This window comes from Micropterus salmoides, unplaced genomic scaffold (genome assembly GCF_014851395.1).
Source record: "Micropterus salmoides isolate LMB-PRFRI ecotype aquatic unplaced genomic scaffold, ASM1485139v1 Ms_hic_scaffold_17, whole genome shotgun sequence".
NCBI lineage: Eukaryota > Metazoa > Chordata > Actinopteri > Centrarchiformes > Centrarchidae > Micropterus > Micropterus salmoides.
Genome location: NW_024040817.1, coordinates 31,094,940 through 31,115,685, shown reverse-complemented (window position 1 = coordinate 31,115,685; position 20,746 = coordinate 31,094,940). Strand labels below are relative to the sequence as shown.

At 44.4% G+C, this 20,746-nt stretch overlaps 1 protein-coding gene across 4 annotated transcripts in view; it reads right to left on the bottom strand.

Annotated features, from left to right (window-relative positions):
* Window positions 1–1,638: 1,638 nt before the first annotated feature.
* Window positions 1,639–20,746, bottom strand: part of glcci1a (glucocorticoid induced 1a) — a 48,103-nt gene continuing 28,995 nt past the window's right edge. Inside the window, exons 3-8 of one of the 4 annotated variants that reach the window (XM_038724714.1) lie at window positions 18,471–18,560; window positions 7,807–7,959; window positions 7,555–7,704; window positions 7,216–7,426; window positions 5,235–5,355; window positions 1,639–5,139 (exon numbers count right to left, since the gene is read on the bottom strand). In XM_038724714.1, the coding sequence (XP_038580642.1) occupies window positions 4,824–5,139; window positions 5,235–5,355; window positions 7,216–7,426; window positions 7,555–7,704; window positions 7,807–7,959; window positions 18,471–18,560 (1,041 nt within the window). In that variant the 3' untranslated portion in view covers window positions 1,639–4,823. Of the gene's footprint in view, window positions 5,140–5,234; window positions 5,356–7,215; window positions 7,427–7,554; window positions 7,708–7,806; window positions 7,960–18,470; window positions 18,561–20,746 lie in introns of all 4 variants that reach the window. The other 3 variants (XM_038724712.1, XM_038724715.1, XM_038724713.1) reach the window with 3 other exon arrangements.

Below are 20,746 nucleotides of genomic sequence, written 5' to 3'. Positions count from 1 at the left end.
TTTAGGAAACTTTAAAGGGGCAATATGTAGTCTTCAGCGGCCACTAGCAGTGCAGTTTTTAGATTGCAACCAGGTGTGTGCTTGTAGGTGTGCTCATGAGCGAGTAAAATGCGACACAGACGGACTCAGGACACAGCTTCAGACAACATGCTCAGGTAAACTCTCACTGCAACGTTTTTATCAGCTTGAGGTTGAACTAGTCCATGCTCGTTCCATGATCATGCTACAGTGACTTCATTTAGCCGATTGTTTACCTGTACAACAGGATGAAAGCCAACTCTGTGTCAGTCAGTTACAAAACAAAGCGGAGGTCTCTCTGTAACGCAAGCCTCTCTGATGTTGACTGTGTTTAAACACGACCCAATACCTTCAGGTAAGAAGCAGAATAGTGGCTGTTTAAAGCAACTGAGAAAACAGATGTGTGGTTCATTTCTAAGGTTCTGAGGTTGACAAATAGTGATTTCTTGATAAGTGATTTCACTGAAAAAACTACATATAGCCCCTTTAAGATCTCCATTATAATTTCATATAAAGTTCTGGGCTGAATCTGGTTGTGTTTTTTAAAAAGAAAACATGTGGCCCCTGCCAGCAAGTGCCGCGTGTTACTGCCCAGAATGGAATGTAGCCACATAGCAGTTGCAGACTGTGACCAGTAGAGGGCACAATCCACTCAACTAAATAAAGAAATGATTCTGATTGATCAGCTCTAACACTCAACTGCATCTGTTCATTAAAACACTGTTTAAAAGTTATCAGACGTACCTGGATAACTGGATTACCAGATACACATTCCAGAGCGGTTGCTGTTGGTTAGTCTCACATCTTTCTTTGAAGAAGACAAGATCAAGATCTGTTGAAATATGCAAAATAATCAGCCACATATGGGTTTCCCCTGTGCAGGCACCTGAGTGTGGTTACAGTTCTCTTCAATAGGACTGTGTGTGACACAGCTGGACGCTCTAAAAAGATTCCCCTCTGATGTCCACCCTTTGGCCTTTATGCCTAAAACCATGGCATGGAGTGGGCTTGAATGCCCCAGGGAGCGGCCCTTTGTGTTTCATACTGGGAAGCCTGCCTATCCAGTGGCCAGGGACTATCCTGCTGCCCAGCATGCCAGGGACTCTAAAGGTTTCGAAGTCAGAGTGAATGGTGAAACAACGAGAGACACAGGGCAGCTACAGCTTCAAAGCCACGTCACGCCAGCCTGAACGAGGAACTGGACCTTCTCATAGCAGATATTAGGTGGATTAAACACAGTATGAGCTGCCTGACATTAGCATTTAGCTCAAAGCACAGCCTCATCATGCTGCTAGCAAGGCTGTACTCTTCATCTTCTTATAATGTACTAGTCCACGTGTAGTCCATTTTCACCATCTTACCTGAGTGTCTGGGATTGGATGTTTTTCTGCTACACCTCACCCATGGATAAGGGCATTTATTTTCCTTTTTAAAATGGTCTTTTTGTCCCTATGCTGGATGGAGATGAAAAATGTTGTTTAGCTCCATCAAAGCACCATGACGATAAAAGTTCAGTCTGTGTATGGTACAGTAGCTGTCAACATGAACAGAGGGTATCTGCAGTAGTGCACACAGACTCTCCCTTCACTGATGTACACACACTAAAAAGTGGACAAAACACCCAATAGTTTTTTTTTTATTGCCATTGTGCATGAACTTTGACACTGCAGGTTACACAAGGAGTATCATGTAGTGAGTCGATGAACGCTCTGACCTGCCAGTGATGTGCTCTGGTCACTCTCAGTGCTGGTTTTGTATCAGTTGATGGCTTTAGCAACAAACTACTTGCTGATCCAGCCCCCATGCTCAAAACCAAAGGAATGCAAGATGAGACGCTTGTGTCAAAGAACGGACAACATCCGGGAGGACAATACCTTTTTTATCCTATTATTGCACACATCTAGTTTACCAATGCCGAGTATATGTGAGACATTGGGAAAGCCAAAGCTCTTGGTAAGGTGCAGAAATGCCTTAAGAAACCACAACATTGCATTGAGCCTCTTTAAAAGCCACATATATACAAAATATGAATGGAGCGTAAATGCAGGGATTCCACAAGCACACCAGATATTAAAATAAATGGGGGTTATATTTCACACTTGCAAATTAAAGTTGAGGATCATTTATACTTGGTCATTTAACAGCCTGGAGGATGGTGTTTAGTACATGAGATGTTCAGGTTTTGTTGCTTGGTGGTAGCATCAGGGTGCCTACAACACTCATTATTAACAGACAGTGAGAGGGAGGCAGGCCAGTGTGATCCTTTTATCTGTGCATGAAACGGATGAAAGAGCTACTGTATGTGCAACCAAACACCTCTTAGTACTGTAGCTAGTCTCTTACAGCGATCAAATCAAAAGGCTGAGAGATATTTTAGGAATGGATCATCATGAGCCAATTTATGCCTTGGATACTAAGATCTCATGGAATGCTATGGAACAGCAATTATCTGGATTATCAGAACAGTCTAAGTTTGGATATGCAGGCTGGGGTTAAAAGTTGTACAAACATTCATCTTTGACGGCTAGAATTTTAGCTTGTGCAAACAGCCATTATTGCCTAGCGCTGGGTAAAACACATCGACCTATCATTTACCTATTCACTTGCTAGCAGGTTGTTGCAGCTAACGTGTTGGCAAACACTTGCTTATTAGCATTATTAGCATTCATCTGGAATTGTGTTTGTGTCCACCTGACGAATGGATTCACTCTCTTACTCTTGACACCGTGGATGGACAAATGAATAAAGGCAGGGCTGTTTGCTGACTTGCTGAAAAATGCTACTGCCTTCCATTAGCATTACCATGATAACATGTCAGAGTAAACCCTGTGGCAAGTCAACATATTGTGAAATGAGGCAAGGTGGGTTGAATTCATTCCTAGGAAGTGCGCGTTACTTCTCATCCATTCAAACTGAATTTTTTGAGAAGTGGCAGCCCTAGCGCATGGTGGCTAATGCTTAGCTTGTGCTCCTGTTCTATATGACCAAATGGCTTTTAAAAGAGGAAATTCATAAGTGCCAAAACACACTCTTTTACTGCTACAGTCTTGCTTTGTCTGGTAAGATTACTAGCTTATGGTGGCTAATATTAGCTTAAATGAGCAAACTGAAATATTGCTGTGTAACTGACATCACTGGGTCAGTATGTGCTGATTTTATATGACTATTTACAATTATCCCATGTCGGTTACTTGTGCCCTAAATGGCCGCAGTTCAGCAGTAATTTCGTATGCTCACAGACTGGAGAAACCAGAAACAGGATATCTTATCAATAGCATGGGTGTTTTCCAGGCAATTACTTGCTAGTTCTGATTCACCCAAACAGTATTTTTAGTATCAGCTCTAATACATCCAATTTTATTGACTTTTATCACAGATATTGTATCGGATGAAATTTTGGCTGATAAGTACAGAGATAATTTCCAAGTGGGAATTCTTCAATAATCCAACTTCAATGGATTCTCATCAATAATGTCTTTGTGTTTGTGTTAAAAAAGTAAAACTAATATTGTTATCGATCTCAGAAATCCAGTATCGCCCGGCGCTAGTCTTGATTAAATCAGGTTAAGCTGCACAATTTGGATTAAAAAAAGGAGGTTTAACTTATCAAATAAGATCATTTCTAGCTCAGAAAAATGTTTGTACAACTACACCTCAAATCTACACCCGGGAAGAACCAAATGCTTCAGTTTGATTGTATCTTCACGTGACGGTACTGCAGACTCGTCCACCTCTGGTCCACTGTCAACAGGCTCAGGAGAGCCAATCACACAATGTCTTCAGGCTTAAATAAACAGCCAGCCGCTGTACGTCTCCAAGTCTCTGTCCAGCATGCTTCCATCAACACACACACAGCCATTAATACCATCACTCAGTGTGTGTGGTCCTGTACAGTATCCCACCACCAGTCAGAGAAGGCAACCACGAGGGCATGCCTGCTAATCCACGCCTTTACCCTCCGCAGCTAGCTAGAACGAGTCTAGTCTCAGACTGGACTCTGGAACAGAAAGGAATGATTCGTCTTGGGAATGAGAAAAAACAGGAATAAATGAGGGTGAATCTGTTCTGCTTAGTTAAGCTGCAGATATTTGTATGGACATACATTCCAAATTACCTGAGTATAGACTCTGATTGTGAAATACCTGAAGCACGGCCAGATGCAGACACTGTGCAACCAATTTGAGGCCATTTTCTCTCTGCCAAATTATTCTCTCATTGCATTTTAGAGAGGGTTTAACAATATGACCTGGATATTGTAAACATAATCCTGAATAGTACAGCTGTTTTTCCTGTTCGGTACATAGCAATACAACAATACACAGTTTTGGATCTTTTTTTTTTTTAAAACAAGCATTTTTCTTTCTTTTCATAGAGATATATGTGTGTATATATATATATGTTTAGAGAGCTTATTCATACTGTGAATGTTAAAACTGAACACAACACATAATTTAATCAGAAATATACTACTGGTTTAAAATGCAGGCCCCTCCCCCCATCTATAGTGCTCCATTCTTCCCTTTGATGCCTGCATATAACCTTTAACCATCAGGTCCTTCCCTGCCAACAACAGCTCAGACATTATGCAGGACAGAACATGTAGGTGGAGAGTCTTTGTGGTGGCGGAGGTGGTTATTCAGGACATGTTGCTAAGTCATGCAGAGATAGGGGGGGTGGAAGGGGTCAGCACAGAGAGACGGAGGCTCCCCTGGCAGAGCAGAGGGAGGTGTTGGTGGAACAGTCAGTGGTGATGGTCGGTGGTCGCTAGCGTGGATCCCGGAGTCAGAGGCCAGCTCTGCTCAGGTCTAGCTGATGGCTGGGCTGTCTGTCTGGGGATCTGCAGTCTCTGAGGGCAAGCCGGGCTCCTCCGGGGGGTCGTCTGTGCTGGTGCTCGTGGAGACCTGAGTGGAGGCGCCGTAGAGCAACGTGGCCCCCTGTGGCTCTGAGACTGAGCCCGCCTCTGCGTTATCCTCGTCCTCCTCGGGCTCTGAGGCCGGGATGAGGTGCAGGGAACCGGGTAGTTTGACAGGGCAGAATGCCGAGCCTGTCGGGATGAAGTTGACCTTGTTTTTGTCGGGGCAGGAGAAGAGGGGGACTGATGCTGATGTGGACTGCCTGGAGCTGCAGAGAAACATATGCACCGTCAGTGAGGAGCACACACTCCTGAGGCAGCAGAGAGGAGTTTAAATTCAACACAAGTAACAAACAGTCTATACCTCATCTCCTCAAAAGCTTTAATCTTCTCACAGCCCTCTGGTGGCTCCCGCTTAAACATGTAACTGTTGTTGGGTTTGGGTGAGGAGGCAAACTTAGGCAGTGGTGAGCTGCTTCCACTGTCTGTGAACACAGAGATACAGGGTAGATCCAGGCCTAAGGGCAATCAGCACGAGCAGCATTTTTGAAGCATTTCAGGAGCACTTTTGATGTCCAGCACTCATCCGCCTGTGCTGCATAAAATGTAATAATCCACACTGATTCCAGTGTGACCCCCCTTTTTTCAAACGTTCTGATTCTATTTTCTTTCTACTCCGGGGTACGTAGTGAAGAATCTCCACAGCCAGCTGATCAAATGACAAAAATCTTCTGTCTAAATATTGTAGAGAACTGTATTATAACTGTAGTGGCAATTTATTATAGCCTATGTGACCTTTTGGACTCACCATGGTAAAACCTTAGCACCTTACAAAAACTAGTTCAAGAATGCGTTTATGTGTGTAAGAGCCCTGTTCCTCCTCTTCTGCTAGTGCCTTTTACAGCTCCGAATGCTGAGTGGAGCCAAGGTCAGATAAAGCTTCTCATCATGCCACACTGCTAACCAACGGTGCTTCAGAACCCAGGGACAATGTGTAACTACGTTATAAGGCATGACGTTCATGCATGTGTGTGAGCTGCTGTGAGTAGAGCTGAGTAACAAAAACCGGTTCCAAGTTGGAATTGATACCAGATTTCCAAGAACGGTGGATTCGTTAAGAAATGTGCATTACGGGTCTCCTTATTGGTTCCTAACTTTCTGTATATTTCAGTACATAAAAGTGTCCCTTATCTGCCCGGACCTGCTACCTGACCTAACGTCACATCATTTGTTACGCAGTACGTCAACAAAGCATGAAGAAGAGAGTCCTTCTGTTTCCATTCCCGGACCATGGCGAACCGCAGGAAAGAAAGAGGACCACACAGCAAAATGCAAGACCTGCAATAAGGAGGTTTGGTGCGAGGGAGGAAGCAGCTCCAACATGACGAGCGTTTACTTCAACACGGCGTGAATGTGAAGGAACGCACCGTGTCCAATGCGTCGCGCTCTCCCAGCTACAATGACGCCCCAGATACAGCTAACGCTAACAGTAGCAACGTCTCACGCTCAAGCACAAAACACAGGTGAGCTGACGTTCACCTTTTATACTGAAGGGAAACCAATGATGTCTACAAACAATTCAAATTAGAGAGTTCAGCCATGAAGGGGAAGATGAGCAAGGAGGAAGTGGATGAAGGTCACCAAGCGCAATACTAGAAAGGTACTGCAATACCCTGCTGTTAAAAACGATACACTACTGCCTTTTATTGGAATTGTAATACAGTAGTTTAAATAGGAGCGCTGTGAGCAGAGTAGGGGTACAACAACTAATTGACAAAAATCGATTATCAACGAATCGATTCGTTCGTGACGTCATTGGGCCGTAACGACACCGTCAGCTTAAGGGAGTAAAGTGATGTGAACAATAAAGTTACTAAAACAACGTAACACGTCCTAAAAATTTTCCCCCTTCACTTAGCCTGAAGGTTGTGAACTGCAGCATCTGGCTCGTGTCACATAGCTTCACATAACATGAATTCCATATTCTAAGCAGCCAAAAGTAAAAGTAGCATGCTTGTTCTAATCAGCATGCCCTCCGCTGGGTAGTAGGAAACACATTCTTCAAATGTAGCTAACAATGAGCCACCTACTTATAGATTATAGGCTGTAAAAGTATAAATAACAAACTAAAGCAGTGAAAATCACTGCTGTGGGATATAACAAGGAAGTAAGTATGCCATTTCAGTCTGCCCAATATTTAATTTAATGCGTTCCCTTCAAAACGTTTTAAAGTTTTTAAGGATCCACCACAAATATGTGGTTCTGACCGGACTGGATAACATGATCACATGGACCCCAGTGGCCCATTTACTTGCCCTTCATGTCAATGCTTCAGCGTTCTTTACCTTTATCCCGGTCGTACAGTAGATCCTCTGTGGAGTAAGGACTGCCGTCGTGTGATCCCGGTGGGCAGGCAGGCGAGGGGCAGGGCGACAGGCTGGAGCAGCTGCTGGACCGGCCGGGGGCCGAGGGAGTCTGGGTGTCGACGCTGCGGGTGCTGCTGCTGCGCTGCTGGGGAGGGAAGGGCGCCCGCCGGCCATCAGGAACCTCCAGGGACTGCAGGATCCAACAAGAGACAGACAGCAGGGCAGAAGAACAGAATACTAATCAGAGCTGAGACAAGGAGCTAGAGTTACACACAGTTTGCTGATACTTAGGGGTCCAGAAACAAATGAGAACCCCACCTTGAGCTCCTCCTTCTCTCCATTGTCTTTGATAAAGACCTTCTCCAGCTCATGGTTGATGCCCTCCATGCTGCTGGGCACCCTGGAGATGGAGGGCTTTGGCACTGTTATGTTAGACAGCGGCATCTGGGCCGACTTCGACATGGAAAACTGCTGCAGAACACAAAGTGTTTTCAAATCAGTGAATTTGAATAGCACTGACATCCCTTTCAGCCCAGCACTAACACCCTGAGGATACTGAGAGTGCACTACCTGAACGTGGCTGGCTGTGGAGGTGTGGTTGGTGGTGCTGGTGAGGGCGGTGTAGGGGATGGTGTACTGAAGGGGGGACAGTCGGTCCTTGTCTTTACTGTGACGTCCTCCCTGCTTACTGCGCTGGAGCTGCTGCCGGAGCTTCGCAATCTGCTGGAATCAAACGGGAGAAGAGGAGCCAAAACAGAGAGACACAAACATTTAGCAGTTAGGCAGACCAGGAAGTTAACAGAGAAGTCAATCCATAACTCTGTAGTATAATGTTTCCTGCCCTGTAGTGATAGTAAGCTAAAAAAGAACCAACACTACAAACTGGTCAGGCTTGGGACCTCTGTAACCTTTTGGTATTTTTATTACTTGAGTGGCTGATTTGCTTGTTGAGCAGCAGCAGTGTTGTCATCTGCTGATGCTCTCATCCTCCTTTGTTCCCTCCATGTTTCCTGGGTCTCACCACTGTCTCTAATAGTTTTACATTGTCCATAGGAAGTAAACCTTCAAAATGGAGACACACTCTATTGACAAAATAGTCCACCAGATGTCACTGTTTCCAGTGCAGCAGGCACCACCTGCTCAGTCAAGTTATTATTTGTACTCTGGCACTGCTGTGGTCATTCAAAGCCATTTTACACTGGTTAATTTTACTTTTCAAATCAAACGTTCACAGTACAGGAAATCTGTATGTACTTGTATCTGTGTAAGTCCCTATACAGTCCAGCAAAAGAAAAGGGAGGGGAGTCTGACTGTGAATGTACTAAACCTAGTTATACCTGGAGCTTCTTCCACTGTCTGTATTAGCCTCCCATCTCTTTTATTTTTAACATCTCTTTATTGTAATTTATCAGTTGATTTGCATTGTTATTGTTTGTCTTGTTTTGTTAAAATTACAATGAAATGTTGTTTTATATTATAGTCTGATTATTTTTTAAATCTATTTTGTTCTATTAACTAATATTGTTACATTCTGTTTCATTCCTTTCTTGTAAATGTAATTGTGTTTTGGCAACACATATCAAATGGCATGCCAATAAAGCCTATTGAATAAAAAACAAAAAACAATGACAGAATTCCCAGCCTTCCACTGTCCACCTGCACTCCAGAACATGTCCATGCATGTTCCCTCACACAGTCCTGACACTGGCACTCACCTTCACCGTAGAAACGCAACGCATGCAGTTCTACGGTTGGAAATAGGGCTGCAGCTAACAATGATTTTAGTACTCGAAGCTTCTATAGATTATTTCAACGATTCATCAATGCATCATTTAAAAAGTACTTTTGCTTGGCCATATCGCCGCCCCTACAGGATGTAGCACTTATCAAGCTCTGTGTGAAAAGGCTGTAAAGTGATTCCTATATTTGGGCCACTGTACCAGTTCTACAGTACAGTCCTGGTCATGCCAAGTTTTCTGCTTACAGGCAGTGAAGTGAGTCTTTCATAGCAATACTATCTGTTAGTGAAACACACAATAGACATTATAAGGCTAAAAGAAAGATGCAAGTGGTGCATAACTGAAGGAAGTATCAGAGCTTCAAGCTAAACAAAGAAGTTGAAGATGTAACCTTGGTCTCTGAGAACTTGTGATGGCTGTTTCTCACTTTTCTCATAAACTGAAGAAAAGCCTCACTGAGACTCCTTAGATTGAAATCACAGTCCATGGTGAGAACGCTGCATGGTCAATGGCCCTTTGAGCTTAGATTATTTTGGTACATAAACTATAAAAACACTAACAACAGTAATGGTTAGGATCGCAATCAGGATTTGATGAAACCAGGAGTGCTGTCCCTGTGGCTGACTTACCACATCCCTGCTGGACTGTGGAAAATCACTCATTATGTTAAAGTTACAGAGTCAGAAGTGAGAAAACCTCGAACTTAAAAATAACACTGACTTTTAAAAAAATAAAACATCTAAAACATTTAGTTTTTATCATCTTTTAACAAACACCATTTATCATACGCTATAGACCAATGTGGGTTAAAATACACTGAATGGCCACTGCCAATCATAATTAGTAACAAAGAACAGGGTTTGATCTGAAAATCAAATCCTGGGTGATAAGTTTAGTGACAAAACTTGATTAAAACTGATTCTCACTCAAAACAAAACAGATTTTGATGACAAACAATGGCCCAACAGGTGGTTTCAGGCTGTGGTAAGATATTTTGGCTTTGATACTTCAATGATGCATCATTATTTTATAATTTGTAGTGGTTGCCAATGTTTCCTCCCACTGACATTTATAAGATCGCTTCCCCTGCTATGAAGGTGACAAGCTGTAAGGTGTAAGTTTGTGTTTTTGAACTGAAGATCATGCAGTCCAGAAATATAGACAGAACTGTGAATCAGAAAAAAAACACAATTTTCTCTCTCCGGCCACTGAAGGTGAAAGGTGTAGACTGACATGGGTCATATACTGTATTTCCCCGGCAGGGGAACAGATGTTTGCGAAAATGTGCACCTTTATTCGACTACTTGCAGATAAATCGGTTCTGTTGTTTATAACAGCCAAAAAATGACAATTAAAATAGAAACGGAACAGACAGATCCTTCAATCATGTTGTGAGTTGTTGTTACATAGTTTGTCCACCACAGTGCTATCTGCCAGTCCCCTGTTGGCAACGTATGAAACACTACAAAACCACCACAAACGAGAAGGGTCTAGCTACGGACTGTAGCTTAGGGAGCGTGGCGTAAGTCTCGGGTTAGGTAAAAGTTCATCAGACTATAGAAGGCGGGATTTGAAGAAGACGGTAACATAAAGTAACGGCGCAGCAGAAGCATTCAACAGTAATGAGCACAGGGTAACAGGAATGAGCACAGGGTAACAGGAATGAGCGCAGGGTAACAGGAATGAGCGCTGGGTAGCAGGAATGAGCGCTGGGTAGCAGGAATGAGCCCAGGGTAACAGGAATGAGCACAGGGTAAAAGGAATGAGCGCTGGGTAGCAGGAATGAGCCCAGGGTAACAGGAATGAGCACAGGGTAACAGGAATGAGCGCTGGGTAACAGGAATGAGCTCAGGGTAACAGGAATGAGCGCTGGGTAACAGGAATGAGCACAAGGTAACAGGAATGAGCACAGGGTAACAGGAATGAGCACAAGGTAACAGGAATGAGCACAGGGTAACAGGAATGAGCACAGGGTAGCAGGAATGAGCGCTGGGTAGCAGGAATGAGCCCAGGGTAACAGGAATGAGCCCAGGGTAAAAGGAATGAGCGCTGGGTAGCAGGTATGAGCCCAGGGTAACAGGAATGAGCACAGGGTAACAGGAATGAGCACAGGGTAACAGGAATGAGCGCTGGGTAACAGGAATGAGCTCAGGGTAACAGGAATGAGTGCTGGGTAACAGGAATGAGCACAAGGTAACAGGAATGAGCACAGGGTAACAGGAATGAGCACAAGGTAACAGGAATGAGCACAGGGTAACAGGAATGAGCACAGGGTAACAGGAATGAGCGCAAGGTAACAGGAATGAGCTCAGGGTAACAGGAATGAGTGCTGGGTAACAGGAATGAGCACAAGGTAACAGGAATGAGCACAGGGTAACAGGAATGAGCACAGGGTAACAGGAATGAGCGCAAGGTAACAGGAATGAGCACAGGGTAACAGGAATGAGCACAGGGTAAAAGGAATGAGCCCTGGGTAACAAGAATGAGCCCTGGGTAACAGGAATGAGCCCAGGGTAAAAGGAATGAGCCCAGGGTAAAAGGAATGAGCACAGGGTAACAGGAATGAGCCCAGGGTAACAGGAATGACCGCAGGGTAACAGGAATGTCCAAAGGGTAACAGGAATGAACGCAGGGTAACAGGAATGAGCGCTGGGTAACAGGAATGAGCGCAGGGTAACAGGAATGAGCGCAGCGTAACAGGAATGACCGAAGGTTAACAAGAATGAGCGCAGGGTAACAGGAATGAGCCCAGGGTAACAGGGATGACCGAAGGGTAACAGGAATGAGCACAGCGTAACAGGAATGACCGAAGGTTAACAAGAATGAGCACAGGGTAACAGGAATGAGCCCAGGGTAACAGGAATGAGCACAGGGTAACAGGAATGAGCCCAGGGTAACAAGAATGAGCCCAGGGTAAAAGGAATGAGCACATGGTAACAGGAATGAGCGCAGGGTAGCAGGAATGAGCGCTGGGTAACAGGAATGACCGCAGGGTAACAGGAATGAGCACAGGGTAAAAGGAATGAGCGCTGGGTAGCAGGAATGAGCCCAGGGTAACAGGAATGAGCACAGGGTAACAGGAATGAGCGCTGGGTAACAGGAATGAGCTCAGGGTAACAGGAATGAGCGCTGGGTAACAGGAATGAGCACAAGGTAACAGGAATGAGCACAGGGTAACAGGAATGAGCACAAGGTAACAGGAATGAGCACAGGGTAACAGGAATGACCTCAGGGTAACAGGAATGAGCACAGGGTAACAGGAATGAGCCCAGGGTAACAGGAATGAGCACAGGGTAAAAGGAATGAGCGCTGGGTAGCAGGAATGAGCCCAGGGTAACAGGAATGAGCCCAGGGTAACAGGAATGAGCACAGGGTAACAGGAATGAGCGCTGGGTAACAGGAATGAGCACAGGGTAACAGGAATGAGCACAAGGTAACAGGAATGAGCGCAGCGTAACAGGAATGAGCGCAGGGTAGCAGGAATGAGCGCTGGGTAGCAGGAATGAGCACAGGGTAACAGGAATGAGCACAGGGTAACAGGAATGAGCGCTGGGTAGCAGGAATGAGCCCAGGGTAACAGGAATGAGCACAGGGTAACAGGAATGAGCGCTGGGTAGCAGGAATGAGCGCTGGGTAGCAGGAATGAGCGCTGGGTAGCAGGAATGAGCGCTGGGTAGCAGGAATGAGCGCTGGGTAGCAGGAATGAGTGCAGGGTAACAGGAATGAGCGCTGGGTAGCAGGAATGAGCGCTGGGTAGCAGGAATGAGCGCTGGGTAGCAGGAATGAGCCCAGGGTAACAGGAATGAGCCCAGGGTAACAGGAATGAGCCCAGGGTAGCAGGAATGAGCACAGGGTAACAGGAATGAGCCCAGGGTAACAGGAATGAGCACAGGGTAACAGGAATGAGCCCTGGGTAACAGGAATAAGCTCAGGGTAACAGGAATGAGCGCTGGGTAACAGGAATGAGCGCTGGGTAACAGGAATGAGCACAAGGTAACAGGAATGAGCACAGGGTAGCAGGAATGAGCGCTGGGTAGCAGGAATGAGCCCAGGGTAACAGGAATGAGCCCAGGGTAAAAGGAATGAGCCCAGGGTAACAGGAATGAGCACAGGGTAACAGGAATGAGCTCAGGGTAACAGGAATGAGCGCTGGGTAACAGGAATGAGCCCAGGGTAACAGGGATGACCGAAGGGTCACAGGAATGAGCCCAGGGTAACAAGAATGAGCCCTGGGTAACAGGAATGAGCCCAGGGTAACAAGAATGAGCACAGGGTAACAGGAATGAGCGCAGGGTAACAGGAATGAGCACAAGGTAACAGGAATGAGCACAGGGTAACAGGAATGACCTCAGGGTAACAGGAATGAGCACAGGGTAACAGGAATGAGCCCAGGGTAACAGGAATGAGCACAGGGTAAAAGGAATGAGCGCTGGGTAGCAGGAATGAGCCCAGGGTAACAGGAATGAGCCCAGGGTAACAGGAATGAGCACAGGGTAACAGGAATGAGCGCTGGGTAACAGGAATGAGCACAGGGTAACAGGAATGAGCACAAGGTAACAGGAATGAGCGCAGCGTAACAGGAATGAGCGCAGGGTAGCAGGAATGAGCGCTGGGTAGCAGGAATGAGCACAGGGTAAAAGGAATGAGCACAGGGTAACAGGAATGAGCGCTGGGTAGCAGGAATGAGCCCAGGGTAACAGGAATGAGCACAGGGTAACAGGAATGAGCGCTGGGTAGCAGGAATGAGCGCTGGGTAGCAGGAATGAGCGCTGGGTAGCAGGAATGAGCGCTGGGTAGCAGGAATGAGCGCTGGGTAGCAGGAATGAGCTCAGGGTAACAGGAATGAGCGCTGGGTAGCAGGAATGAGCGCTGGGTAGCAGGAATGAGCGCTGGGTAGCAGGAATGAGCGCTGGGTAGCAGGAATGAGCGCTGGGTAGCAGGAATGAGCCCAGGGTAACAGGAATGAGCCCAGGGTAACAGGAATGAGCCCAGGGTAGCAGGAATGAGCACAGGGTAACAGGAATGAGCCCAGGGTAACAGGAATGAGCACAGGGTAACAGGAATGAGCCCTGGGTAACAGGAATAAGCTCAGGGTAACAGGAATGAGCGCTGGGTAACAGGAATGAGCGCTGGGTAACAGGAATGAGCACAAGGTAACAGGAATGAGCACAGGGTAGCAGGAATGAGCGCTGGGTAGCAGGAATGAGCCCAGGGTAACAGGAATGAGCCCAGGGTAAAAGGAATGAGCCCAGGGTAACAGGAATGAGCACAGGGTAACAGGAATGAGCTCAGGGTAACAGGAATGAGCGCTGGGTAACAGGAATGAGCCCAGGGTAACAGGGATGACCGAAGGGTCACAGGAATGAGCCCAGGGTAACAAGAATGAGCCCTGGGTAACAGGAATGAGCCCAGGGTAACAAGAATGAGCCCAGGGTAACAGGAATGAGCGCAGGGTAACAGGAATGAGCGCAGGGTAACAGGAATGAGCCCAGGGTAACAGGAATGACCGCAGGGTAACAGGAATGTCCAAAGGGTAACAGGAATGAACGCAGGGTAACAGGAATGAGCGCTGGGTAACAGGAATGAGCGCTGGGTAACAGGAATGAGCGCAGGGTAACAGGAATGAGCGCAGCGTAACAGGAATGACCGAAGGTTAACAAGAATGAGCGCAGGGTAACAGGAATGAGCCCAGGGTAACAGGGATGACCGAAAGGTAACAGGAATGAGCCCAGGGTAACAGGAATGAGCACAGGGTAACAGGAATGAGCCCAGGGTAACAAGAATGAGCACAGGGTAAAAGGAATGAGCCCAGGGTAACAAGAATGAGCCCAGGGTAACAAGAATGAGCCCAGGGTAACAGGAATGACCGCAGGGTAACAGGAATGAGCCCAGGGTAACAGGAATGACCGCAGGGTAACAGGAATGACCGCAGGGTAACAGGAATGACCGCAGGGTAACAGGAATGAGCCCAGGGTAACAGGAATGAGCCCAGGGTAACAGGAATGACCGCAGGGTAACAGGAATGACCGCAGGGTAACAGGAATGAGCCCAGGGTAACAGGAATGAGCACAGGGTAACAGGAATGAGCCCAGGGTAACAAGAATGAGCCCAGGGTAACAAGAATGAGCCCAGGGTAGCAGGTATGACCGAAGGGTAACAGGAATGAGTGCTTGCTAACAGTATGCAGAAATATTCAAATACACGAGGGGGAAAAAACCTTTTTATACCAAATGCAAATAAATGCATGGTACCAATGGATGCATTAGGTCATCTAGTTTGATATAATATGATACTTTTGGTCTTCTCATGACCTTCAGAGGATGCAGATGATGCAACCTTCTCTTAAACATGGGACTTGTGGAATGTCCAAGTTTTTTAATTATGATATTACATTGTAGAGTGTAGTTTTAGGAACTGGGGACAGGTAACAAATGCTATTTTTCAGTGTTCTAGATCATTTTTATTAATGTTTAAATTGATTTATCTTGCATTTGCAATTAGACTAATGTGCAGGGCACTTTGCTTAATAATAAAAAGTATTTTAAAGTAAATTTAATGCATAATTATACATTTTATGTCCTGGGGACAGAAATGGCACCCATTCGATGGAATGACCCATATGTCACCTGATGTGTTTAATCCAACAACTCTCAGTCCTTTTATCACATCATCCTCTCATGTAAGTTTTGTAAGTTCTTCAGAAACGTTAGCTTCAGTCATTGAGAGAGACAGTTATGACATCACATATGTGACTTTTGGGTTTGTGGTCTTTGTAATTATGTATTTTTAAAGTCTTATACCTGAACAGTTTTACATCAAACTGCAACTTTCTTGACTTTAAAATGTATCTTTTAAATTGACAAACATCATATGTGTAATTCAGTGCACAATTCAAACGGGATCAAAATATTTGTTGTTCCTCGCCATTGACTACCGTACAATATTTGTCCGAAATAAGGTCCCATGGTGGTCCACCGGAAGGGGAGGGACTTAGGCTCTCTATTAAGTTGACCTAAGGATCCTTTCTATTTAGTTAACAGACATACTTCATGTTGGATGTTTACAGGAATGTCTGTGTTAAAGAGCAGTGTGGCTACTGTTAAATGTATCGCTAAATGTCAGCTACGCTGTAAAGAGGGCATCAGGTGTGGGGTTTAATTTGCTCTCATTGTAGTTATACAATAGACAGTATATTCTGAAGAAACCACACCCACACACATTTATGTCCTGAATACAATAACGTTGAACCATCCTTCCATCTTGACTCTCATTTCCTGTAAGAAGTCAATGCCTGTCCCGATACTCCAGAAGTACATCCTGGCCTTAAGTCGTGTTCTGGCCAACACTCCAGGTGGAGAGCGGTGATAACTACGACCGGTGCTTTACAACCCTGAACCATAGCTGCTCACTTACAGAGCCACTAGGTGGCATTAGTGCTCACACTTACTTCTTCACTTACACTTCTCCAACTAACAATAGTTTAAACACGACTATGATAGAAAACCCAACTAAAACAAGAGTTTTCTTCGACTAAGACTAGGTTAGCTTTCATAAAAAAAGACTGAAAATAACTCATCAACTACAACACACCTACTCTGACATACTGTCACAGACAGGATAAGACAGCTAAGACTGATTATCCACACTAATATCACGGGAAACATTTGTGGTGTAGCTCTTTAAAACAGCTACACTGCTCAAGCCTGTCCCCTCTCCTCTTCCTCCTTGTAGCTTGTCTATTGACATCTGTGGAATCTGTGTCAGCGCTGCTTCTCCTCTGCAGCCCTGTAACTCAGTAACGTGCCTGTGCACACAATTAGCGAGGGCTGAGCCGTCATCCGGCCGGCCCTTATTGTTCCCTTTGCTGCAGAAGGCAGAGAGGAGCCAGCTGGGGTTTGGCGGGCCATAAATTGCAGTGGGAGTTTGGCCATTGCACAGAGGGGAAGTGGATAGTTAAGAGTGAGATAGCATTATCTGCCGCCTCCCTGCTGCTGCAGAGTATCACCAGGGTGGAGCTGAGAAGGGCTGATAGTGCCATGCCAGGTGTAATCTCTATAAACAGATATCTGCATATCACTGGTTTCCGTTCTGGTTTCCGTTTTTAGTTTGTAGTCTTAGTATTGACCAATCACATTTGAGTGGGCTGTCGTTGCATGCAGGTGAACAGTCCGAGCACATTGGCCGAAATTCAATCTCACCCACTGCCTATCTTCTGACGACGATTCAACTTTTTAATTGATCTCTGAAACCTGGAGATGAGCTTCTTATTAACTTAATAAAAAATGTACCTGCATTCAAATCAAATTCAAAAAAGACGACAGTCGATGGCTTCTGAGATTGCTAATCAGACTGTAAATAATGACAGGCACACGAAGCGGAAGTCTTGGCCCAAGAGGTTCTGAGATTGTGCAGCTTCAGAGGATGTTTCTGTTGCTGCTGTACACCATCTGCACCACAAAGACACATACACCAAACCTGTGATGTCACACAGTAGGGCTGAGCTATGTCTACAAAATTTCCATTGGACGATGTCTACAATGAAACATTTAGTTTTCATGAATCAGTCACACTGCAGGAGGACTCTGAACTACAAATGAAAACAAGAGCTGATGTTATATTTTGATTTGAACATTAGCATTTATGTTGAACAGGTCACCTTCATTTGTTAATATAATATGCATTAACATGATAATTTTCTGCCATTTTCTGAAATCATATATCATTATTAGAACTTTTGAAATACGCTGCTTGTAAAAAGTGTTTGCTTGAGCCAGCAGGCCCGGTACACATGCATGTGTGTGCAAGTGATCGGGATGGTACCATCCACGCCTCATTTTGAGCCAGGAAAAGCCCTGGTATGCTGAATTTGCTAAGCATGCACCTGCATGCACCCATCTCTTTCACCTCAAGCAGTAATAAGACTTCTAATGCCATTAGTTTCACAGCTTTATGTGCTGGCAGAGAGAGCAAAGCAACTAGGGATGGACATTTCAAGAAAAAAATACTATTTGATAGTCACTGGAAACTATTCAACCATTCTTCCACATGTTTTATCCATGCCTGGTAGTGACGTGTTACTACCAGGGGCCTGTAAATACATTTTTAAAGAGGTCATATTATGCTCATTTTCAGGTTCCTAATTTTATTACTTGCACAAAATACATATATAACAAAATAAACGAAAGGGAAAAGGCCAAAAAGCAGAATATGACCTCTTCAAGACAGTAGTAGTAAATTTTATAATTTAATGACAATTTGAAAATCATGACCGATCCCTATAAGCAAAATGCAACACAATAACTTAATAAGCATGAATACTTCACTCATAAAAAAAAGTAGTTTCTGGGTAACTGTAGTTCATATAGGCTCATACAAGTGCCAAAATGTTGTAAACCCACAATCTAAACCCCACATTGTGGAGATCTACAGTCCTGTGCATCAAACAACAGGTTTGACCTAAACGTGTTTGTGTCTGTAGTCATGTTAATGTCATGCCTCTTTGAGCTGGTCGACGCTGCCCCAGGACGCAGAGCGCTGGTGGGTGCTCCTCTTCTCTCCGGTTTCCTTACTCCAACATCCAGGAGTCTGAAATAAACATCACAGCTACATGTTACTGTTAGCACATCTGGATCTGTTTTCACAATGAATCTTCAACAATCATTCTTATTATTCTGATTATTGTGATTGTTATGAATACATTGTACTCACTAAAGTCTGTAAAAGAGATTATCAAAACCTCTGACTATTCTAGCAATGGATCAATGAGACAAATTCAAAGAGGTAGCATGGGCAGACTCATGTATTCATGCGTCTAACTGAAAGCTGAGCTGGGCTCTGCGACACTGTGAGAGAGCACTACAGTGAATACTGTCATCCAAGCACACACACAGAAACACACACACACACACACACACACACTCAACACAACCTCAACAAAGTTACAACAAGCTCTTCAGGTACTAAGCCATCTAACTTTCGTTTTAGCCCTCCGCTAACTTGAATGGGGGTAAAATGAAAATCGTGCGGCTCTTCTAGACAAATGATAACAAATTCTGATTTCATGGGGGTTGACACACTTAAAAAAAATTATCCTCTGTTTCACAGTAGCTTCTTTCACAATGCAAGTCTTTAGGAAAATGTCTGGTTTGACCACTAGTAAAACTGGTTTTTGGATGTGCTGAAGAACATTAATTAACATTAGATCCGTGCAAACAGAAACCACTGTCTGTCAGAGCGTTCACACGAAAAGGAAGGAAGACACAGATGGCAGAATTGTCCTCAGATAGAGCTGCTAATCACTTCAGTTCACTAAAGGAAGCCATCTCTTGTGACTGTGTGGGGAGCGAGGCTTGTTGATATGTGACTTTATAATTTGACCTATGTCTCTGATTGGTCCACCAACAGGGGAGAAGATGACCCCTTGAGACACAGCCCCTCCTCATTTACATAATGAGATAGAAATGCATAGAGAAATGTAGCAGGCAGAAATATATAACCATTGTGGAAATAAATGGTAGAAATGCAAAGGAAGAATAAAACAGACAAAAATATTAAAACACACACATAAATGAATAGATTAAAAAAAGAAGTCATTAATAAATAAAGTTTAAGATTATAACGGACAATAAATAAATAAGAATTATTACAAAGGTAAATAAATAAAGAAGCTAATTAAAAGAGATATATACATTTATGTCTCGTATAATTTAATTATTGTCTACGTTTATTTTTTCACTGTATTGTGCATTTAATCAGATCTTTATTTATTTATTGAGCATTTATTTATATATGTATTTCTTTTTTTTTTCTTTCAGAATCCGTCCTAAATAATCCTGTTGGCGTGTCGGGAGATTTAAATAATCAAGTTTGTGTGTAAATGCACACAGTGTCTCTCTTAATGGGGAGACACCTCACCCTGTTTCACCCACCTGCATCCCATCCACTATTAATCACAGTGTTCATTTTCATCCGAGGTCACAACTGCGTCACTAATTCATCACAGTGGTGTGATGCTGCTTTATGTGTTGGAGTCGGTTGGTCATGTTCATCACATGTTGCCTAGCTCATTTAGTGAGCCTTATTTTGAAATCTGTTGTAAGCCTGTTCCTGGTCAATCACATTATATATCAGTAACGACTGCTGTGCTGTCTGCTTGGGTGGTTTTCAGTAAACACAAATATAGCCATAGTACAGTCATACGCTGCCTTGGGATGATTTTATCTATTGTTTCCTTGTCTTGTGATTTGTGAGTGAAATGACAGGAGGGGGGGCCATAAGCTTCAGTCCCCAAGGGCGCCTGGGGGTACTAATCCAGCCTTGACTACACTCCAACACTCCGTGGTGCACATGCCCCGCATGTTTCCTGTCAATTTCCATATGGAGCCAGAAGAAACTGGAGGGCTCAGCATCCTGCAGCCTGTTCCTCACACGGACAAGATGAATGGAAACCGCTGAAAACTTTTTGTCACATTAATAAAGTATTAAAAATTCAATAATAGGGCTGCTCGATTATAGCAAAAAATAATAATTGAGGTTATTAACACGATTACTGATTGACTTAGGAAACATTTACATTTATTTAACTGAAAATTGAATGCTTAATTTCTTTAAATGATTGTGCATTATCGGAAAGTGCCCGTGAAATAAGAAAAAGTAATTGAATATTTCTAATTTTAAAAAGCACAGGAAGATGCAGCACAGTCTTACCAGGCTGACTGCTTCAGGGGGCGGATGGGCCACCTTGGGGGCTTCGTGTGTGTGTGTGTGTGTGT